We start from the raw sequence: 24,378 nt of genomic DNA, 5'->3' as shown, positions 1-24,378 counted from the left end.
CTGGTAGAATTGTGAACTGATGCAATGATTTTGGAGATCTATCTAGAATTATGCCCAAGGAGTTATTAAACTACCTATACCCTTTTACCCAGCAATATCACTACTAGGTCTATTTCTAAAGATGATTAGGGAAAAAGGAAAAGAACTTCTATGTTCTAAAATGTTTATAGTAGCTCTCTTTATAGTGGCAAAGAACTAGGAATTGCCATCAATTGGGGAATGATAACAAGTTGTGGTTTATGATTATGATTTAATACGAATGGACAATAAACTGTTTTTGTGGTGGAGTCAAGATGGTGGCACAAAGGTAAAAAGCTCCTGGAATTTTTCCTGAAACAACTTTGAATGAAGCCCTCAAACAGATCCTAAAGTAGCAGGACCCAAACAATTTTTCAGTGAGATGTCATGGAGGAACCTTAAGAAAAGGTATGTCCCATGGGTAAAAGGGAAATATAGCCCAGTGGGAAAACTGGGAAGATAGGGAGAGGCTTTTAGTCATAGTGCTGCTAAGGTCTCAACCCAGCTCTGCCAACAAAAGATTCCAACCCCAGCTTTGAAAGCAAAATCTTAAGATATGGGAAGCTAGTGCAGGGAGAAAACTAGTAACACAGCAAATGTTAGAGCTGAAAGCCAGGAACCAGAACTCTAGCCTCTAGCAAAAAAAAAAAAAAAAAAAAAGCTTGGAACTATACAAACTATACCACAGGAAATGAAGTCATAACAAAATGACCAGAAAAAACAAAAAAAAGCACTAACCACTGGCAGCTACTATTCTGATAAGGGTAATAAAGACCCCATAAAGCAATAACAAAATGCAAATATATGAAGCCTATAAGAGATTGTTAAACTGATCTCAATTCCAAAAAGACTACTTGGAAGAACTCCAAAAGGATTTTAAAAACCAAAAAAGAAGGGGCAGCTAGGTGGCATAGTGGATAAAGGGCCGGCCCTGGAGTCAGGAGTACCTAGGTTCAAGGACCGGCCCTGGAGTCAGGAGTACCTGGGTTCAAATCCGGTCTCAGACACTTAATAATTACCTAGCTGTGTGGCCTTGGGCAAGCCACTTAACCCCGTTTGCCTTGCAAAAACATAAAAAAAAAAAAAAAAAAAGAAAAATGGAGAAAAGAAATGAGAGTCACGTAGAATTATAACAAATTAACTGAAGAAAACAATTGTTAAAGTAAAAATGGCCAGTTGGAAAAGGAAACAAAAAGGCTAACTTGAGAAAATAAAATCCTATAAATAAGATTTGGGGTCAGCTAGGTGGCGCAGTGAATAGAGCACCGGCCTTGGAGTCAGGAGTACCTGGGTTCAAATCTGACCTCAGACACTTAATAATTACCTAGCCATATGGCCCTGGGCAAGCCACTTATCCCCATTGCCTTGAGAAAAAAAAATCTAAAAAAAAAAAAGATTTGGACAAATGGAAATGAATGACCCTGCTGAGATACCAAGATTTCATCAAACAAAATCAAAAAGCTGAAAAATAGAAGAAAATGTAAAATACCTCTTAGGAAAATCAACTGACCTGGAAAATAGATCCAGGAGAGATAATTTACTAATTATTGGGCTACCTTATTGAGCACCTGATAAAGAACTCTGGATTTAGGGTCAAGAGATCTGGGCTTAGCATCAGCTGTTTCATGAACTTGAGTTGTCATTTCCCCCCTTTGGTCCTCAGTTTCTTCCTCTGTAAAGCAATGGTCTCTTAGGTCCATTTCAAATTCTGACATGGGTATCTGAGATAGGTATCTGGCTGGAAATTGTTAAAGACTATTCTTGTTTCTGCATGTTGTTGGAGAAATAAATAAATAAACGAAATATGCATGCAAGAAGGCCTTGACCAAGAAGCCCATAGAAGGATCCTAGACAAGGAGAAAGGAATAATGAAGCAAAAGGGAAAAAAAAATAGGAAGCCCACAGTCAAAACAAAAGGGATGGACTCCATATAGATGACTACAGATTTCTCATCCTTTTCTTGCTACCATTTAGGGAATATTTAAGGTGACATAAAGCCTAGGGCATGTTGCTTGTTACCTTTGAGCTTTTTGGATTGGGAAGATACATAGCTGTTCCTGTCCCTAGAAATACGGACGATCACAGAACTGCAGACTCTTTCAGGACTTTAAGGGATCTCAGAGGTCACATAGTCCAGCCACACTTGAACAGGAATCCCTTCTAATAATAATAGGATTCTTTGATTTTGCTGTTCAAGGAAATTCCTTCTACAGGTTGACATCTTTTCTTCATGTCTGGTGTTAAGAGAGTTTTCTAGGACACTTGTAGGTTAAATGGCCTTCCCAGCCAGCCAGTATATGCAAGAGATAAAACTTCAACCCATGTTTTCCTATTTTCAAGGTCACCTCTCTACCTAGTTCATTATGATAATAATTAATGTTTATATGGCACTTTAAGGGCTATGACACATTCCATTTGGGAAACTGAATCTGAATTGAAAGGGACCTCTAAAGAGCACTGAGTATACCTACACCCACAGGGCACAATATATCCAACTGTTCATGTAGTTTTTCCTTTAATAACTAATAATTAAATTTAATATTTATATAGTACTTGCCCTTTAAAATAATTATCTCAATTGGTCCCCTAAACAATCTTGAGACATAGGTGGTATTTGTTATTACTCCTATTTACAGATGAAGAAACTGAGGCAAATAGGTCATTTGCTCATGCTCACAAAACTAATAAATGTTTGAGGCTGGATTTGAACTCAGATCTCCTTGTACTCTAACCACCAGCTGTCTCCTTAAAGATCTCCAGAGCTGGAAATTTTCTAATGTCTAACAAACCTACTCAGTTTTTAGAGAGCCGATTATTAACTTTTCCTGACCATCAAGCCTTAAATTGGTTCTCTGCAAACTTCTAACCATTGTTCCCAGATCAGATCTAGGAAGAAGCAGAATTCATCTGATCCTCTTTCATAGGACTGTTCTTTCACTTTTAAGTCACCTTTCCAGGGTCTCACCTTCTCTCCAAAGTTCTTTTCTCCAGACCAAACATCCCCAGTTTCTTCCACCCAAATCTCCTGTGGCATAATCTTGGGGTGTGGGGGAAGTAAGTACAGGGAGTTAGAGGGCTTATCTCCCACCATACCACCACAACTCTGGTTCTATTGCTCTTAGAAGCTCTTTTTTCTTTTAAAGGTTTTTGCAAAGCAAATGGGGTTAAGTGGCTTGCCTAAGACCACACAGCTAGGTAATTATGAAGATTTGAACTCAGGTACTCCTGACTCCAGGGCCAGTGCTCTATCCACTGTGCCACCTAGCTGCCCCACTACTGATCTTACTAGAACATTCACTCTCCCCTCATCCTCACCTTCTGTTTGGTGCTGAGAGGTTGTGGCTTCAACTTTTCATCCTTGCTCTTGGAGATCCTCAGGAACTGTTTCAGGTCCCCCTAAGGGAGAAAGAAAGACAGTAAAAGATACCAGGGTTTCTTTAGCCCCAGGATGAATCAGAGAATTAAGTACATACCAGTTCTGGTTAGCAACACTAAGGTGACCAGAAACTCCCCTAAGGGAAAACCCAGCACTGATTTAGATAAGCAGAGGGGCTGAACTGATGATATCCCCGGAATAGGAAGTTCTGAATGAATTCCTTCCCTCTGTATCTTCTCTGCATTTTGAAGCCTTAAAGGGTTGCCTGTAGCAGTAAAGTCAAACTCAAAATAGAAAAGGGGAGCCACAATAAGGATGCCTTCAAGTATATACTGTCTTAGAGCCATATATCATCTATGTTTTGTAGTACTTTTAATTATTGTTACATTTTTCCCAATCACATTTTTAAAAATTTTTATTTAAGGCAATGGGATTAAATGACTTGCCCTAGGCCACACAGCTAGGTGATTATTAAGTGTCTGAGGCCATATTTGAACTCAGGTCCTCCTGACTCCAGGGCTAGGGCTCTATCCACATTGCTACCTAGCTGCCCCCCAATTACATTTTAATATGGGTCTGGCCTGACAGAAATGCTTCAGTTATTGTGTTTGATATATCTGGTCTAGAATCTGTAATGGTTAAGTCACACAGACTGTGTCAGAGGCAGCACTGAAATCTTGGACCAAAGCATACTCTCTGTTCATTGTGTCATACTATTTCTCAAGATGATAGAAAAGAATAGGACATTAAAGGCTATAGAAGTAAAAGGAAATATTTTCATTATCCTTAGGGCAACTTGACTGGTTGATTCAAGCCAACTAATTTGACTTGGCATAAGGGAGAGAAAAATGGCAAAGATGTTGGTTTCATAAATCCATGTCCAGAGGGGCAGTTAGGTGGCACAGTGGATAGAACAATGGCCCTGGAGTCAGGAGGACCTGAGTTCAAATTAGGTCTCAATCACTTAATAATTACCTAGCTGTAACAAGTCACTTAATTCCACTGCCTTGCAAAAAAAATAATAAAATAAAAAATAAATCCATGCCAGGATGATTAGGACCTATAATGGTAATAGGATAGAGTGGCTTTTTCCATGAAGAATAAAGGGTCACATTTTTAAAAAAACAACATAACAGTCAACATTGATAAACTCCTTTACAATTTGCAAAGCACTGTATAGACATGATCTCCTAGGATATGATTCATACAACAACCTTATGAGGTAGATGTTATTAGACTCAATTTACAGATAGGAAAATTGAAAGCTCAGAGAGCTAGGGTCATATGGTTTATAAGTGACCAAGGAAGATTTCAAACTCAGTTTTTCCTGACCACAGGTCAAGGTTACTAAAAATATTGCTACTGTTAACCAATTGTTATATTACAATGGAAGAATCAACAAATGTTGGGCAAAGAAGAATGGAAAGTTGAGGCCTGATGAAAAACAACAAATCTGGGTCTTAGGGTGAAGCAGAATGAGAGAGGCATTTTGAACATGTCAAATGCAGAAATTTGCTTTACTTGGCAATTTTCTTTTTGTTTGGAAAAGGTGAAAGGGAGAAGTAACCTTTTTGTTCATTGAAAAAAATTAAATAATAAAAAAAAGAGGGGCCTGGAAAAAAGGAAGGGATGTAGCTGGTCACAGAGAACATTTGGGTTTTTTTAATAATATTTTTATAACTATATTCAGTATAGTTACTTTGTAATCATGTAGATTTTTATATTGTGCATTTAAAAATATAATTTGGAGGAGTCTATAGGGTCTCAACAGACTGCCAAAGGGGTCCATGCCACAAAAAAGGCTAAGAACTCCTTGAAGAGACCCCAAGTAAATCCTGAATTAACTACAGTGGAAATAGCAAAGAACAACCAGCAACCAGCAATGGTGAAGAGAACTCCAAATGACCCCTAAGTGGAAAGTGAAATGCAAGGTTTGGACAAGGTGTATCTGGTATCAGGGAGGAACTCTAAATGGCACCTGCTGCCCCCAACTCAATCTAATCCTTTTGCCTGAGGTCCCCATCCTAGCACCATACCAGGTCCACATACTCCAGGATCATATAGTGGGGTTCGGCCTCCCGGCAAAGGCCCAACAACCGCACCAAGTTGGCATGGCTCAGCTTGCCAAACATCTCAAACTCTCTCCGGAAATTCAACTGCAGCTGTTCGTCCCGGCTCTGAAGGCTCTTCACTAGTACCAGCGTCTCAGCCACACCATCTTCCAGGCCTTGGGCCTTTGCCAAGAATACATCCCCAAACTCACTCTTTCCTATGGACAAAGAGCCAGGTCAGCCTCTACCCAGAGTGGTAACATTGGATATCGCATTATCTCCTACATACCCCTAGGGGAACATGGTTCTTCCTCCCATACCCCTGATAACTGCTGATCTGGGGAATGACCTTCAGGTTCAGAACTGGGGGGAAAAGGCTGGTGACAGCAGATGGATCATAGGATCCTTGATTTAAAGCAGGAAAGAGTCTTAGAGGCCACAAAATCCAAACCCCTCATTTTACAGATAAGGAAACTGAGGCTCCCCTTTAAATAGGGAAAGTGACTTGCTCAATCACATTACTAGTCAGTGCTTTAGGCAGATTCTGAATGCAAGTTCTCCTGATTTCATATCTAAGGCCCTATCTCCTCTACCACGTCAATACAAGGAGTACAGCCAGTTCAAAGCAACAAACCCAGGGTGGTGATGGACTGCAGGCTGGCACGTGGAAAATGCATCTTATCACTGGTACTGTGCCGCTTGTTGGTAGCTGAAGAGCCAGAGCCCAGGTTGGTCAGAGCCACTTCTTCTCGAATTTCTGCCGTGGGTTGCCCATTCTGCACAGGTCCACCTGAAAAGAAGAGGAATGAGTTGAGATTCAAGACCCCAAAAAGTTCAATCACTTCCTTCTCTTTTCAGTTTCAAGCCACAGCTAAGACTGATTAAACTCAACCCACTGTTTCCCATATGATTGGGTTTGCCAGTCAGCATCCATGTGCCATTCAGGTGGTAATATTTATGTGGAAGTAGCTAAATCACAGGTCAGATCACACTGTCTGATACTCAACTTTCTGGAGAGAAATTGGATGTCAGTGCCTACTAACAAAAAAGGTTCATCGAAATTGAAGAGGTCCACCAATTGATGAATGCAGCAGACACTGGGTACCAAGAGAAACAGAAACCAAGAATTTACCTACCTAATCTGAGTCAGTGCTAAACATGGAGTTATGTAACTAATTACATACTACCCTCAAAGAGTTTTTAGTCAATGAAGAATCCGCACTCAGCATTCCCCATGGCTTGTCAGAACCTTGCTCTCTGGATTGATGACTGCTTCTCCCACACCATCTCCTCTCTTATCTCTTCCAAAACTTGCTAGTCACTTTCTCCATTCCTACCACCCCATGCCCAGTTCTGGAATCATGAATCATGATCAGTTAAATTCTACTGTTGTTCTTAGATGGGGTATTTCAATCCACTGCCTGAGGGCCCTACTTACCTTTCTGCCCAACTTTCAGAACCTCAGGGTCCCTCTCTCTAGCTACCATTCTCCCTTGTGTGTTGACTCTTGCTTTAAAATATAAGGATTTTCTTTAGCTTGGCACAGTTAGTGTTTAATAATATGTTTTTTCATAGAATCATTCACTCACTGGGGAGTTACCTATGATGACCAAGTTCTCAGAGAGTGACTAATCCTATTATCAAGACAAATTCCCTGTACTCAGGGTGTTCCCATTCTTATCTAGTTCCTATCCTCAAGGAGCTTCAATTCTGTAGAAGAGGGACACATCATGGTTTCCAGTCCTATGAGAAGACAGATTCCCATGGGTAATTCTATATCAAAGCTGCTTTGTGTTCAGGGCTTGGGGGGATTGGTCAGATCAAGACCAAAGAGGAGGGGGAATCATTTCTTTCTTAGATGACCCTAGCTCTGGGACTCACTGTATCAAGGTCAATCTGAGAACTAAGTAGACTCTAATGCCTTCTCCTTCATCACCCCCTGGGGGCGCTCAATACTCACACACCCCCTGGCCCCCCACCCTCAACCACTGCCCTGTGGGTCCTAGGCTCACCATTGAGGCATTCCATCTCAGGCTCCTCACCCTCTGGTTGTTTCTGAAGCCTTTTGGCCTTGCATCGCTTTTTGCAGTAGAACATGAGGCCCAGCACAGCAATAATATAGGCCACAGCAGCCCCCACCGACAGCCCAATGGTTTGAATCATTTTATACGGCGGGGGGCTGCCAAGACCCTCTGAGGTATCCAGCACTGGTTTGTCTGAAAGGACAGAAATGGGTGGTCAGTTGGAGGCTGCCCTGGAGAGCTGCAGAGCAAGGGGTTTGAAATTTTGGCGTCATGGGGTCCCTTTGGAAAACTGGTGAAGCCCATGGATCCATTCTCAGAATAACTGTTTTAAATATAAAGGAAACCAATTATGTTGAAACACTGTTTTCAAAATATAGATTTTTCAAGGTGCAAAGATCCCAGGTTAAGCATCCTGTATATAAAGTATCCATGGTCCATCCACTGTCATACTGCTGACCACATCTTGTCCATCACCAACACTATCTAATCTCCACTCATCTTTTTTACTGTTCCAGGATTGCAGTCTCATGGTTCCCACATGAGTTGCTGCCCTCTATCAATTTAATAGGAATAATGTGCATGATGAGTTTATGGTGGCAATGGGGCCTTGCCCTTGAGGACCTTACATTCTATTCAGCATCCCATCCTTGTGTCCACACCGTTATCTGCACCTATCTACACCTCTCAGTCTGCTGGAACCCCAATCCATACCCACAACATGGAGAGAAGCTTCGGTGTGTTTGATGTTACAGCTATTGCCAGCGATGCAGGTATAGCGGCCAGAATCCTCGGAGGTGACATCATGGATGACTAGGGAGCCATTGGAGAAGATATGCATCCTGAAGGAAGAAAAATCCCAGGACCATCTTAGCCCTCCCTGTGGTCACTCAACTTTTCACATAAACCTGGGAGCTCTTACTCCCAAGAGCCTACAGTCAGGGCTGGGGCCAGGGAAGAAGGTGGGGAGTGGATGTGAAAGCTACCTGGGACCAAGCTGAGCAGGATCCAGGATTCGGTCCTTGCCCTTCCACTGGATGAGGGGGTCAGGGTCCCCTTGGGCCTCACACTGCAGCATGGCTGTGTGGCCTTGATAGACAGTTGTACGCTCAGGTTCTCGCTTGAAAGTGATGAAAACTGCATGGGGAGTGGTAAGAAGACAAGATTCAGAGTCAGAAGACTCTGGAGGAGCCTGTGAGAGACAGAATTGATGCCTCCCTTCAGAAGCTGATTCTCACCGCTCTCCTCCTGTCCCCATCCTTAAGCATCTACCTGCCACAGTGAGCTGCACGTGAGCACTGATCTGGCCCTGAGGCTCATTGGAGGCAATGCAAGTGTAGTTGCCAGCATCACTCCTGGTCACCCTGGAAAAGTGCAAGGTTCCTGCATTGTCTGTCACACTGTCTGGGAGACTGCTCCCATCTAGAAAAAAGGAACGGAAAATTGGTAAGCTGGGATGGAAAGTCATCATCTCCACTGGGAGTCACACTTATAGAGTAGAAGAGAAAGTGACTATCATGGAGAGGACACTGAATTTAAGGTCAGAGAACCTGATCAATTTTTGACTCCACTATTCAAGATTTATGTGACTTTGGGTAAGTTAATTCTCTTCTCAATTTATCTGTAAAATGAACTGAGATGGAGCAGACCAAACTCTAAGGATCTCTTTTGGGGGTTGAGGATTGCAAACTACTTTATATATACATATATATATATATATTCTCTTATCTGATCCTTGGAGAAGCCCTGTAAGGTGGGATGCCATCATTATTCATCATTTTGATTCAGAAACATAAAATGATTTATCCAAGGTCACACAGCTAGTAAGTGTCTGAGGTGCTAGGTTTTCTTCAAATCCACTGTCTCACAAGGACTAGCGTAAGAAATATCTTCCATTCAACTGAGGTCCAGATTTATCCATAGAAAGGGGTTAAAATGCTCACTTTCTGCTGGCCCACCAGGGTCAAAAATCCATCCAGTGCTTTCCCTGCAGTCTACAAAATTAAGTTCAAACTCTCCACCCTGGGAGAGGGGGAAGGAGCACAGTGGGAACAGCTAGGATAGCCCTAGACAAAGTCATCAAGCCTCAAAATGGGAATTCATCCTCATTCTGCATTCACAAAAGAGGGATATTAAGACTTCACTCACAGCTCTACATAGATCAAAAGCAATGATTTCAGTCACTCCATAATTCAAACCAATCTCAAAGGTAGAAATAGAGACTCCAAGAAGTTGAGGAGATTTCCCTAAGGTTACAGCCAATTAGTGGCAGATTCCTAGGATTAAAATTTAACAGGCAGCTAGGTAGTACAATAGATGGAACACCTGACCTGGAGGTAGGAAAACTCATCTTCCCCAGTTCAAATCCACACTTAGACACTACCTGAATGATATTGTGCAAGTCAATTAACCCAGTTTGCCTCAGTTTCTTCAATTGTAAAATGAACTGGAGAAAGAAGTGGCCAACTCTTGCTTAGAAAACCCCAAATGGGGTCATGAAGAGTTGGATACAATTGAACAATGGCAACATTCTCCATATGTGAAAGCAAGAATAGTAAGGCTGAGGAAAGCTGTAATTTTTCAAGGTCAGAAATGCCTTTATAACTATCTCTTTCAAAGTTCACTTACAAAATACTCCACAGTTAAGCCCAATAGACCAAGTCTCCACTCTACTGCCTCCAGCCACAGCCTCCCTGGAACACAATTTCTCTCAGCTGTGCTGCATTCTAGTCCTGGAAAGTTATCTCCTTCTTCTCTGCCAATCCCAAACCTATCCATCCATGGAGGCCCAGTGTTTAATCTCTTGTTCTTCCATCTTAGATCAACATAATCCTCAGTGATTTCTCTCCCCTCTTTAAAACTTACAGTAAAGCAGAGCAGAAAGTAAACACAAGGAAACAAAATACCTAATGATTACAATGAAAAAGGGCAACTAGAGGGGTAACTAGGTGGTTCAGTGAATAAAGCACTAGCCCTGAGGTCCATGTGAGTTCAAATCCGACCTCAAACACTTATTAATTTCCTAGCTGTGTGGCCTTGGGCTAGTCACTTAACCTCATTGCCTTGCAAAAACCAAAAATATCAACAAGGAAAGGTTGGTCAAATTCTGGTCAAAAACAATGGTCAATGTTAGGGGAGAAAATATTAGGACCACATCTCTCCTTTATATTAATCATGGATCAACTCTTTTCAGGGAATGTTCTTTGTAAAGGGGGTTTGTTGGGAAGTGTTTGTAGTGTCAGGACATAAAAATAATTAAAAATAATTGTAATTTTTAAAAATCAAACGCAACTTATAGCACTTATTATCTATGTTCCATTCATTGATTAATCAAGGACTGCTTGGGAATACTAATGTTTAGGTTGTAATCTGATTTTCGTGTGTGTATGGCTGTACCTTTAAACTACATTATAAATTTGAAAACTAAAATAGCATGATAAAGGGGAAAGAGCACTGAGCTTAGAATAAGGACTGAGGCATAGCAAGGAATGGTGGAAGAAATGTTTATCATGAACAAAGAAGGGAAGACTCATGCAGGACATGGCAGCTGTCTTTGATCAAGAAAAGAAACCAAGCTTGTTCCCATTGGTTTCAGAGGACAGAACTAGGTGTGACAGGTAAAAAAGGAAGAAGGGAGATTTCTGCAGATTTTTAACTCTGGTGGATGAACAGAAAGTGGATATTTTCACCCCTTTCCTTGGATGAGAGGAAGATATTTCTTATGAGAATCCATGTGAGACAGTGGATTTGGAGAGAGAAGACCTAGGTTCTTTTTTTTATTTTCTCTCTCTCTCTCTTTTTTTTAAAGGTTTTTGCAAGGCAAATGGGGTTAAGTGGTTTGCCCAAGGCCACACAGCTAGGTAATTATTAAGTGTTTGAGGCTGGATTTGAACTCAGGTACCTCTGACTCCAGGGCCAATGCTCTATCCACTGCACCACCCAGCTGCCCCAAGACCTAGGTTCTTGAAACAAGATAAAATAAGACTCCCTAGAAAGACCTTTCCCAAGTGGAAATGGCTACCTTCCAAGGAAGTGGGTTCTCCCAGAGTAGGAGTAATAATAATAATAATGATGATGATGATAAGTAATAACTATGATAACAACAATAGTTAGCATTTATATAGCACATTAAAGTTTGTAAAGGTATTTCACAAATGCTATCCTCATTTTATCTTCACACAAACCTAGAAGGTAAGGACTATTATTATTTCAATTTTACAGAGAAGGAAATGAGGTAAGCAAAGGTTAAGTGATTTGCCAAGGGTCCCATAACTAGTATGGATTTGAACCCAAGTCTTCTGGACTCCAGATCCTTTGGGTACTCTATCCACTGTGCCAACTAGCTGCCTCTGAAATCCTATCCTTTCAAGGAACTGCTTGATATGACTCCTTGCTGGCCGTGTTGTGGTTATAACTCTTAAGAAATGGGCTAGCCTAGATTAGGTGGCTTCCCAACTGGGATTCTGGTTTTGTGTCCTGACTCCTTCACTTTTTAATTATATGACCTTATGCAGATGGATCTCTTTTCTTCTCTGAACCTTAGTTTCCCATCTATTAAAGGCAGATAATAGCACACACAGGCTATCTCATAGGCTTATAATCCTTCAAGAATTATTTAATGATAACGTGAGGATATATAATACCCTGGGCATATAATAAGCAGCAGGGCACTCACCTGCCCTCATCCATCGAATTGTAGGCTTCTCCCGACCTGTGGCCGAGCATGATACTGTAGCTTCTTTGTCAAACTCCATGCACTGCTGAGGTTGGGGAGGTGGCGTGAACTTCAGTTTCTCTGTCCATGAAGGAAAGGAGGGTTGGATGAGGACAGTCAGTTTAGGTACACAGGTCCCTGTACAACCAACATACTGCTATTTTTTTTTGAGGAGGGGGTGTTCTGAATATATGAACAGCAGATGTAGAAACTGGGGATATTTAGCCTGGGAAGAGATGATTTATTGGGGTGGGACAGACCTGTTTCCAGAAGACAGAAGTAGGAGCTGTGGGTGGAAGTTTATAGATAGGCAAATTAAAGCTTGATAAAAGGAAAAATTTTCTAATAATTGGAGTTGTTCAAAGTGGAAAGGGTCATTTTAGAGGACAGAGAGTTCTCCCATGATAGAAACCTTTACTAGGTAGAGGCAAGACAGTCTCTTGTTAGGGACATTATAGAAGGGATTCTACATGCTGTCTCACTCAGGTCTGGATTTTACAACCCTCATCCCCACCCCACCCCCCAAATCACTGGTTTATCCACAAGACAACCAACAACCAAACCTCACTCACCTAAGACTTGGACTCGAGCCTGGGCCTCAATGCTGCCAGCAGGGGTACTGCTGACACATCGATACAGATTTCCATCATAAACCTCTACATTGTTGATGCGAAGAGTCCCATTCTCTGAAATCTCGAACCTTGAGTCCTGTGACACAACCCATCCCACAAAGACCTCAATTCATTCTTCCACTTCTAGTTCCCAAGGGAGAGGCAGAATCTATTGCAAGCTTTAGACTTCAAAGGCCAGGGGCAGAAGGCAAGAGGGAGTAAGGGTATGGAATGATACTCTAGTCATCCCTAACCCTCTCCAATCCAGGGACTCCAGTTTTCAGAGGGAAGAAGGAATCTTTCCTGGGGTGGTGGTGGTGGGGAATGCTACAGAGAAGGCAATTATACTTTAAGTTCTCTAAGGGGAAAGGCCAGGAAGGACTAGGAAAAGTCTATGACAAATGGCTTTCTAGAGATAAGCAAGGGAATTAGCAAAAGGATATTTCCCTACCCACCTACCTTGAAACCTACTCACTCTCACCTCAGAGATGAGCATCTGGTTCCGGTACCAGACAACAGTGGGTTTAGGTGTGGCTTGGCTCAGACAGTGCAGGTAACCCGGCTTGCCTTCTTCTAGCTGGCTGTCCTGGGGCTTTTTCAGCCACCTGGGTAGTGCTGTATGGGAAGATGGAAGGAGGTTACTGGGATAATGAAGGATAAAGAGCCCAAACCTCTCTAGTACTAGAGGGATTGCTGACATTTAGGCACTATCTTGCAATGTATTTTATAATCCTTTTTTTTTTTTTTAAGGTTTTTGTGAGGCAAATGGGGTTAAGTGGCTTGCCCAAGGCCACACAGCTAGGTAATTATTAAGTGTCTGAGGCAAGATTTGAAGTCAGGTACTCCTGACTCCAGGGCCGGTGCTCTATCTGCTGCGCCACCTAGCTGCCCCTTGCAATGTATTTTAAACATATTATTTCATATACAGAGGCCTCCCCAATTGGACTGTAAAGATTTGACAAGCACAGACTATGTATTAATCTCTCTAGAGGTTCTGTCAAAAATTTCCATTGTACATTCCATAGAGCTCAACACAGTTCTGGACAAACAAACAAACAAAAATTATTACTATTATCACTACTTCAAAAGTAAGAGAGGTCATTTTGATTTGAGTGGATCTGGAAAGGCTTATGGAAGATGTCATAAATGTAGAAATAAAGATTCTTAGTAGCCAGATTCTAAGTTCAACCTTTCTATGTTACAAACAAGGAAATGAAGGCACAGGAGAATTTAAAAGGACAACTGAGGTAGCTCTCAAAGGATTGAAGGGTCAGAGTTCAAAAGACATAAATAGGGAGATAGCATTTCAGCTGTAAGCACTGGTACATTCAAATGTACAAGGGCAGGAAAGCACAAGAAACATGGAATAATATAGTTTGGCTGACTGACTATCTATCTATCTGACTATCTATCAAGGGGAAGTAAGATAATGTTGAAAAGGTAAACTGAAGTCAGATTATGAAAAGCTTTGCATACCAAGACAAGGAAGCTTAACTTTATATATTACAGACAACAGGGAGCCACTAAAGCATCTAGAGAAGAGTAGTGACAAGTGAAGCAGTACTTAGAAAAATCTATTTAATAGATTCTTAGGAGGTGAGAGTTGGAAATGTCCATAAAAACCATCCTTTCTCCTTTCTCTCTATCAAATCTGGCAAAAAATGCACAGGCTAGAATGGAGTAGGAAAGAGCTAGGACATGTGGGAGTAGACACCTGATTCATCCCATCCCTTTACCTTTCTTGACTATATTCTCCTCTCCCTTCCTTGCACTCCCTTAATACCTGGAAGTCTGGTTTCCAACCTCATTATTCAATAGAAATTGCTCTCTCCTAAGTTATCAGGGATGTCTAATTTGCCAAATTCAGTAGCCCTCTCCTCATTCTCATCCTTCCTGATCACTCCTGATAGTGTCAATCATTCTCTCCTTTTTTCTAGAATTTCATGAATCTATTCTCCCATGGTTAAGGCTTGTACCTGTCTTGACAGCTTCTTCCTTATCTCTCTTGCTGGATCTTCATATCCAAGTTATGACTGCTAACTATGAGGGGTGCCCCAAAACTGTCCTCAGCCTTCTCTTCTCCCTCTATATGATTTCACTTGATCTCATCAGCTTCCCTGATTTCCATTATCATCTCTAAGAAGAGGATTCTCAACTTATCTCGTTTGGTCCTAACCTCTCTACCAGCCTCTAGTTACATATTTTCTACTGCCTATTTATTAGACAACCTGAACTGGATATCTCATAGATACTTTACATTCAATATATCCAAAACTGAACTCTATCTCACCCCTCTCCCCACCAAACTCTTCCCTTTATTATTAATCTCCCCATTACTGTTGATACCACCATCCTCTAGTTGCCCAGCCTCCCAAACTAGATGTGATTCTTAACACATTACCTTCTTTCACTTCCCTATATCCAATTGTTAAGTCCTATTGCTTCTACTTTTGTAACATCATTTGTTTTTGTTTTTTTCTTTGTTTGTTTTTAGGTTTTTGCAAGGCAATGGGGTTAAGTGGCTTGCCCAAGGCCACACAGCTAGGTAATTATTAAGTGTCTGGGGCCGGATTTGAACTCAGGTACTCCTCTGACTCCAGGGCCGGTGTTCTATCCACTGCACCACCTAGCTGCCCCTGTAACATCATATGTATATCCCTTCTTTTCTCCTCTGACATTGCCACCAACCTGGCACAGCCCTCATCATCTCCCGATCAAACTATTTTAATAATCCTTTGAATGCCTCAGGTCTCTCTCTCTTCACACCAGTTCAACTTCCATTCAGCTGTCAAGCTGATGTTCCTACACTGCAGATCTGACTTTTTCACTCCCCTATTCATTCAACTACAGTGGCTCCTATTACATCTAGGATCAAATATAAAAATCTGTGTGGCTTTTAAAATCCTTCAACATCCAGTCATTTTCTATCTTTCAAGTCCTTCATATACTCCCCATACATGTTGTGACCCAGGGATGCTGGACTTGTGTTCCTCTGAATAAGACACTCCAACTTCCACCTTTGAATGTTTTCACCATCTGTGGCCCAGACCAGGAATGATCTTCCTCCTCACCTCTACCTCCTAACTCCCTCTAAGTCCCATCTTCTCCAAGAAGCCTTTCTTAGTCATCCTAAAGCTTAGTAAGTAGTGCCTCGCTCCTGAGATGACCCATCAATTCATCCTATATCAAGTTTGTTTGTATAGAGTTGTTAGCATGGTGTTATATGTTATATGTTCCACTAAAATGGAAGCTCCTAAAGGGAAAGGATTGTTTTTTGCTTTTTTTTGTAAGCCTAGAACATAGATGTTTAATCAATATTGTCCAACTGACATGTTGGTTGGTTATTTGACTCTGGTTTGGAACATCTATGGATCCTTGTAGAAGTGCTCTAAATTCCTTGAGGAATTTCCACTTCAAATAATGATAATGATATAATTTCAGAAATGGAAGGGAAAAGCATACCACCTTTCTTTAAGTCTGTAAGAGTTACATCTCAATATTTCAATCCCTTGAAAGAGTTTATAGTTTCTTGGGTTTTCAAGGTAGAAAAAGAACTGAAGAAAGCAAAGTCCCATATAATAATAACATAATATTTATGTTTATATATCAAAACTTGTAAAGAATTGCACTACTTTACAATTATTACCTCATTTGATCACATTCAACCATAGTCAAGTATGTGAGTAAATATCAGAAATTATAACATTCAGATTTGATGCTTTAGGAAAATTGGCTATGGTTGTTTCAATTAAATTAGTACAGTAAAAAAAAAAGAAACTCAGATTTCAATCAAATCTTATTTTGTTTTAAGGTTGAATTAAAATAGTAATAAGATCAGTCATTTTTCAGTCACATCCAATTCTTTGTGACTCCCCTTGGAATTTTCTTGGCAGAGACACTAGCATGGTTTGCCATTTCCTTCTTCAGCTCAATTTACAGATGAGACAACTTAGGCAAAGTTAAATGACTTGCCCAGGGTCATACAGATAAGTGTCTGAGGCTAGATCTGAACTCAGGTCTTCCTAATGATTCCTGGCCCAGTGATCAATCTACTGTGCCACCTAGCTTCTAAATAACAAGATATAGAGACTAAAAATAGTGTCTACTTAATCAATGTTGATTTATAGCTGAAAAGAGTAGCTAAGAAAGCTACTATTAAAAAAAAACTTTTATGGGAAGTTTTGAAAACATTTCCTTAGGAAGACTTGGGCTTTACAAATTAAAAAGGAAGAGGAAAATTCTGTTTTGGTATTGTCTCCTTCACAATGACCACAAAAAAAAAAAAAAAAAAGAAATTCTGTTTTGCAGAAAGATAACATCAGGATATTAATCAAAAGTATGATGAATATTTTTCTCAATAAAGAACCTTAATTTATCTGCAGACCACAGTCACAAATTATTCTAAGTAGAAATGGAAAAAATTAAAACATTAATCCTCACCCCTACCTCACTCCATTAGAGAGTTAATTTTTGGTTAACTCAAAAAATAGGCAACTCTTCATGATCTACTTTTATGGACTTCAGTCTAACCACATCACTTTCATCTTGTATTAATGCCACTGTTATTGGAAGGTTTTGTTTTTACTCTAAATTTAACCTTATGAAATGCTATCTTTTCATCTTTCTTTTGTAACACTTATCCAAATCCAATGGATTCTAGTTGTTGTTCCATATCCCTCCAGTTTCCTGTCATCTGCCAAAATGATTAGGAATGTCCCCAATATGTCTTCAGTGAAGGCATTAATACCAGTCACCATTCTTTGGATTCAGTCAGTCATGAATGTACCTTTTTTTTTTCCAACCATTTGTCTGTCAAATTTTGTCAAATCCAAGTATATAATGGTTGGTTTAAGAGTTAACCCTCAAAAACAACCTGGGTTCAAGTTCTGCCTCTGATTAAGAAGGATAAGTCACTTAACCTCTTGGTGTTCCAGGCAGTTCTAAAAACTATAAGGTTGCAGAAGTGTTAATACTTTACTATAGTAGAGGGTTACTTCAAAGGGAGCTCTCTATGCTAATGAAATCCTAGGTCCAGACCTAATGCAAACAATTTTCCAAGTCAGTTCTTTAAACAAGTGTCTTGGGATCATGAGGGGTAAAAACCCCTCCTCCCCATGCAGTGGACCCCCTTCATCCAAGTTCACTCACTGGCTACAGTGATGTTGATCTCCTGACGCCGTTGGCCAGCCTGGTTGGCTGCAAAGCAGGTATAGGTGCCAGCGTCGTTCTCAGTTGTATTGGCAAAGACTAACATATGGCCTTCTTGGTAGACCTCACCATGGTGGGGCACCCGTGTTCCAGACCGTTCCCACCACACGGTGGGCTCTGGTACACCATGGGGAGCAATGCAGGCTACCTGCTCCTCTCTGCCCACTGTGAACACTCGAGGCTGGAAGGGTGGCATATCTTCAATCTCTGTGGGGAAGAAGACAATTCTATCATTTGTGGGGGATCAAGGTAGCCATGACTCACTTCCTACCATTTTCCTTCTAGTCCAATGCTCCAAGGCCCCCTTTGACCTCTACAATCTCTCATTAACTCCCCTTAGCTCCCTGCCTCCAATCTTCCAATCCTGTCTTTGAATCTCATGTCTGATCATAACATAAAGTCCCATTTTTCCCCATTTTGTGGGCAAACAATCCAGTCTCAGAACCATGGGCTCAGGCTTGCACTGACCTTCCAGGTGAAGAGTGGCCTCTAGCACAACAGCTGGGCCCCTCTGACCACGGCCTACACAGCGGTATACCCCAGCATAACGTGTTCGGACCTGTGGCAGTAGCAGAGAGCCATTGGAAAACACTGTGGCCCGACGGAGGTGAGGAATCCTGGGGAAGGAAGATAACAGATCAGTGTGGGGAAGGGTTTGGAGACGGGAGATAGGGAGATAAATAAGGGAGGGAGACTGACATGAATACTTCTCATAACTGGGGAGGAGAAGTACCCTAGCATCTTCACCAACCTTCCACAAGGACAAGAAACCACTCCAGGGTCCTGCTTCCTTTGCTGCCCAGCTTCAATCAATCAATCCAAATATATCCTATTAAGTAACTCCTATGTGCTAGGCTTTGTGCTAGATACTGGGTTGATACAGATATGAAGAATGAAACAACATGAAAGGAAAAATTTCCAGTCAACTTTTAGAGAGGCCCTAAGAATTCAGGTACACCTATACCACCTAAGCTCTCAGGTAAGTCACCTCCCCCTCCCTCCTCCAAACCTCCAACCTTGCTCTCAAAGAAGAGCTAACCTCTTATGTCTTAATATGTATAAACCATATTTCTTGTGACTATTCTGTGAGGTAGACCATGAACAACGAATTATCTCCATCTTACAAATGAAGAAACACACTCAGAATATGCAATCTGATTTGTTCAGGATTCCACAGCTGGTAAGCAAAGAGGTTGAAGTGAAAAGAAACCATCTCAAAGACTCTCGGAGTGTGGGTTATCATCTCAGATGCTGAAGTGGGAGTATGAGCTTGATTTCTACAAATCACTAGTATTTACTTTCTACCAGAATCCCAAGGTGCTTAAAGATCTTTAGAGGCCAACAAGCTCAGAGTCATTGCTTTCAGCATACTTATACCATCAAGATGTAGATTTGTCCTTTTATTTTCTTTTTTCTTTTTTGTTTTTTTTTTTTTGCAAGGCAATGGGGTTATAAGTGATTTGCCCAAGGTCACATAGCTAGGTAATTATTAAGTGTTTGAGGTAAGATTTGAACTCAGGTCCTCCTGACTCCAAGGCTGGTGGTGCTCTATCCACTGTACCATTTAGCTGCCCCAATTTGTCTATTTCTTAAAGAAAAAGGGAATTCTTTAGTGCTTCTTAGAAATGTATTCTAAAGATATCAAAGTTAAAGGACCAGTGTTTGAATTCCAGGCTCTGGAAGACAAGTCACTTAAGCTCAGTTTCCTCACCAGCAAAATGAAGGGTTGAATGACATGATCTGTGAGGTTCTTGTCAGCTCTGACTCAATGGCTTTTTAAGCTCAGGCTTCTTTCCATTGTGCTAATAGTAATTAGGGATAGTTTTGTACTCTTGAGAGTCTGGATTAGAACAGAGCTCCTCAAGGGGCAGTTAAATGTGCAATGGATAGAACACCAACCCTGGAGTCAGGAGGACCTGAGGTCAAATCTGGCCTTGGACAGTTAATAATTGCCTAGCTATGCGACCTTGGGCAAGCCACTTTACCCCATTGCCTTAAATAAATAAAATTTTTAAAAAACGGACTCCCCTCTGGGAAAGAGGGTAGGAAGAATTTTGGGGGAAGGGGAAAAGGTTCCTTCTCATTTCTAGATGGGTTCAGATTAGATCTAATAATAACCAATATTTATATAGTGCTTAAAGGTTCACAAGTGCTTTATAAAGGTTATTTCAGGAGCCAAGATGGCGACAAGAAGTGATCCAGTCTTAGGTGCTCTGTGATAAAACTTGAAACTAAGGACTCTAACTAAACTTTTGAGAGACAGAACCCACAAAGGGACCCATTGAGGCAGTTCTCCTACTCAAGGTAACCTGGAAAAGAGCAGAAAGGCTCTGCTCCCCAGGGTTGCAGGGGCGGCCTGCCAGGGGGTGGCCCAGCAGAGCGAAAGAACTTCAGCCTCCCGGAGGCAGCCCCAGGGAGCTGGGAGCCGCGGCTCACAGCAGCAGGGGAGTCTCCTGAGCTGCACCCCAGGGAGCACCGGGCACAAAGTGGGGGAACAACAGGGGACCTCTGCCAGAGTGAGCACGTGGAGCCCAGCCCTCAGGGCACACAGCAAGTAGCTTGGTCTTCCCTCAGCCCAGATCCAGAAACAGAAGCATGTGGAGCAGGTAAACAGAAGCCCCTAGGGCATGAGCCCATTGAGCTGAGGGAGAAGAGTGAAAGAGACTGCAGAGCTCTGTCCTCTGCCCCTGGAACAGGACTCTGGGGTTCTGACTACATTCAGATCCTGATCCCAGTCTAGGCCCCCCCATAGAACAGCAGGGCCCCCCCCCCCCCACCTCAGCCCCATGGCAGAGGGGAAATACTTATGGTCATTCACAGACCAGGAGGGAGGACAGAGCCTCACACACTGAGACCCTTGTGGGAGTGTCCCAAAAGCTCAGGAAGCACCCCAAAACCAGGCCCAGGCTGGGAAAATGAGCAAGCAAAGAAACAAGAGGAAGACCATTGAGAAATATTTTGCAAATGAGGCCAAGAAGGATCAAAATACTCAGTCTGAAGATGAGGAAGCACAAGCTCCTGCATCTAAAGACTCCAAAAAAACCAGAAATTGGGCTCAGGCTATGACAGAGCTCAAAAAAGACTTTGAAAATCAAATGAGGGAGTTGGAAGAAAAACTGGGAAAAGAAAGGAGAGAGATGCAGGAAAAACACGAAAATGATGTCAGCAGCTTAGTCAAGGAAATCCTTAAAAATGCTGAAGAAAATAGCATGCTAAAAAACAGCTTAGGTCAAATGGATAAAACAGTTCAAAAAGTTATTGAGGAAAAGAATGCCTTAAAAAGCAAAATTGGCCAGATGGAAGAAGAGATAAGAAAACTCTCTGAGGAGAACAAATTCTTCAGACAAGGAATAAAATTCAGGGAGATTGATGAATTTACGAGAAATCAGGAATCAATACTTCAAAACCAAAAAGATGAAAAATTAGAAGAAAATGTGAAATATCTCATTGAAAAAACAACTGATATGGACAACAGACTTAGGAAAGATAATTTAAAAATTATTGGAATACCTGAAAGTCATGATCAGGAAAAGAGCCTTGACATCATTTTCAAAGAATTACTACAGGAAAATTGCCCTGATATTCTAGAAACAGAGGGCAAAATAGAAATGGAGAGAATCCACCGATCCCCCCGAGAAAGAGATCACCAAAACCCAACCCCCAGGAATATTATAGCCAAGTTCCAGAACTCCCAAGTCAAAGAAAATATTACAAGCAGCCAGAAGGACACAGTTCAAATATCGTGGAGCTGCAGTCAGGATCACACAGGACTTAGCAGCAACTACATTGGAAGCTCGGAGGGCTTGGAATATAATATACCGGAAGGCAAAAGAGCTTAGAATGCAGCCAAGAATGAACTACCCAGCAAGGCTGAATGTCCTCTTCCAGGGAAAAAGATGGACTTTCAATGAACCAGGGGAATTTCAAAGGTTCCTTTTGGAATGGTCAGAGCTGAACAGAAGGTTTGATCTTCAGATAAAGGACTCAGGTGAAGCATGGAGATTGGAGGAGAGGGGGAAAATATGAGGGACTTAATGATGATGAACTGCATGTATTCCTGCATAGAAAAATGACACTGATAAAACTCATATGAACCTTCTCAGTTAATAGAGCAGGTAGAGGGAGCTTTTATAGTTGAAGCACAGGAGAAAGCTGAATTCGAAGATAAAATATGGTGTAAAAATGGAGTCAATAGAAAAAAAGGGAAATGGAATGGGAGAAAGAAAAAGGAGAGGGGGAACAGGCCAAGATATTTCATATAATAAGATTTTTTTTTATTACAATGAGCTATTGCAATGATATGGAAGGGGGGAGGCAAGGGGGAATGAGGGAACCTTTGCTCTCATCAGAGGTGACTAGCATATATACTCAATGGTATATAGGCATCTGGAATAAGAAGGAGGGGGGAGCAGGGGGAAGGGGTGGAGATGTGAATAAAGGAGGAGAGGATGGACCATGGGGGGAGAGTGGTCAGATATAACACATTTTCTTTTTTACTTCTTGCAAGGGGCTGGAATTGGAAGGCCTGTCCAGGACCATAGGGCCAGGTGGATTCTGGGCCTAAGGGGTAGTATGGGGGCTCAGGGCTTCTTGGCCCCAGGATGAGGGATCTGTCTGCTGTACCACTCAGCGACCCTACAGCAGAGTTAGAGTGAAAGGAGAGAGAAAATATAGTACATGGTAGTGGAGAAATAAGAAAGGAGGCAGCTGCAATCAGCAATGGCAATGTTGGAAAAATATGGAAGCAACTTTTGCGATGGACTTACCATAAAGAATGCAATCCACCCATGACAGAGTTGTTGGTGTTGGAACAAAGACTGAAGCACATTTTTTACTATTATTATTTGGGGGAGGGCGCAGGGCAAATGGGGCTGGGTGGCCTGCCTGGGGCCACATAGCAGGGTGATCTTTGGGTGTCTGAGGCCAGATTTGGACCCGGGTGCTCCTGGCGCTCAGGGGCCAATGCTCTGTCTGCCACCCAGCCACCCTTACTATGATTACTATTTTATTTTATTTTGGGTGTTTTTTTCCCCTTCTTTTTGGTTTATGCAGGGCAGTGGCGATCGGGTGGCTTGCATGTCACATAGCTGGGTGATTGTTGGGTCTACGGGGCTGGATGTGGGCTCGGGTGCTCATGGCTCCAGGGCTGGTGCTTCATCCATTGCGCCACCTGGCCATACCTACAATTATTACTATTATTTTTTTTAATTTTAATTTCTTTTTCTCTCCTCTTTACTTTATCACCCAAGCAAGTCTATATTCATGGGGGGAAGGGTATTTTGTTTACTCTTAAACAAGAATATTTTATTAATGTAAAAAAAATTTGTACAAAATGAGAATTAAAAAAATAAAATAAAATAAAAATAGAAAAAAAAGAACATACAAAGAAAAAAAAATAAAGGTTATTTCACTTGATTCTTACAATAGCCCTGGGAGGAAGGTACATTTTACAGACTGAAGGAAGCAAAACAACTCATCTTGGGAAAGAAGGGGTATTATGCAATTAGTATCTGGGATCTAAAGTACCACCCAGCCATCCCAAATGAGGCAGAAGAATGGGCTTCTTTAAGGGCCCTGGGCTATCTAATACCTCCCTGGGTACCTATTCCTATACACAGATGTTGACCTATCATGCTAGGGCTTCTCCCATTGGCCAAGTCTTGTTCATTGACATCATGGGCACACTGGGGCTTCTGTGAGCACTGCATGACGAAAGAAAGATGCAAGTCCTCCAGCCTACCTTGACCCTGGGTTCTGGACCATCTACTGATTGGATAGAGAAGGCTTACCGACTACGGTTAGTGATGGGGGAGTCATTCTCAAAGAACCACTCCAGGGTGGGAGGTGGCTGAGCCGTGAACTGGCAATGGAACATAACATCCTCATTCTTCCCCACCACCTGGTCCTGGGGTACCACCAACGGACGTGCAAAGCTCTCATCTAGGGATAGAGGGAAAGAATAATGGTATCAAGGGGCAATGGGAAGAGAATAGAGACAATATCCCAAAGGGAGAGGTTATCAGCTGAGCCGAAGTCTTCCTTCCCCTCCCCAAAGGTCACCCCTTCTATGATGCCATGCTGGTCATCTCTGGCCCACCCACCCCCATTGACCCCAGGAATACCAGCAATGCTTAGGGTGATGTTCTGGTTGCTGCAGATGTGGCCAAAGGAGTTGTGGGCACAACAGCTGTAAACACCACTGTGGTCAGGGCTGGCACGACGCAGGGTCAGATTTCTCTCTTTGCTGCTGACTGAGTAGTTGCCCTGACTGTCGGAGAGAGGATTCTTATCTCGAAACCACTGGTATGTTGGGCTGTGGGGCACAAATGGTCAGAAACTAGCAACAGTTAATCCATTCTCCCCACCTTGGACAATGGAA

General features: G+C 41.9%; 1 protein-coding gene across 1 annotated transcript in view; it reads right to left on the bottom strand.

The window, feature by feature from the left end:
• The window catches only part of PTK7 (protein tyrosine kinase 7 (inactive)), a 93,021-nt gene that overhangs the window by 15,706 nt on the left and 52,937 nt on the right, over nucleotides 1-24,378 (bottom strand). The window contains exons 4-17 of the mRNA XM_074237002.1: nucleotides 24,122-24,312; nucleotides 23,789-23,939; nucleotides 18,468-18,616; nucleotides 17,940-18,206; nucleotides 13,273-13,406; nucleotides 12,753-12,888; nucleotides 12,142-12,261; nucleotides 8,739-8,888; nucleotides 8,453-8,603; nucleotides 8,181-8,308; nucleotides 7,458-7,661; nucleotides 6,080-6,235; nucleotides 5,431-5,663; nucleotides 3,334-3,414 (exon numbers count right to left, since the gene is read on the bottom strand). Coding sequence (XP_074093103.1) covers nucleotides 3,334-3,414; nucleotides 5,431-5,663; nucleotides 6,080-6,235; nucleotides 7,458-7,661; nucleotides 8,181-8,308; nucleotides 8,453-8,603; nucleotides 8,739-8,888; nucleotides 12,142-12,261; nucleotides 12,753-12,888; nucleotides 13,273-13,406; nucleotides 17,940-18,206; nucleotides 18,468-18,616; nucleotides 23,789-23,939; nucleotides 24,122-24,312 — 2,251 coding nt within the window. The remainder of the gene's footprint in view (nucleotides 1-3,333; nucleotides 3,415-5,430; nucleotides 5,664-6,079; nucleotides 6,236-7,457; nucleotides 7,662-8,180; nucleotides 8,309-8,452; nucleotides 8,604-8,738; nucleotides 8,889-12,141; nucleotides 12,262-12,752; nucleotides 12,889-13,272; nucleotides 13,407-17,939; nucleotides 18,207-18,467; nucleotides 18,617-23,788; nucleotides 23,940-24,121; nucleotides 24,313-24,378) is intronic.

Source organism: Macrotis lagotis, chromosome 5, assembly GCF_037893015.1.
Source record: "Macrotis lagotis isolate mMagLag1 chromosome 5, bilby.v1.9.chrom.fasta, whole genome shotgun sequence".
NCBI lineage: Eukaryota > Metazoa > Chordata > Mammalia > Peramelemorphia > Peramelidae > Macrotis > Macrotis lagotis.
This window is presented reverse-complemented; position numbering and strand designations above follow the sequence as displayed.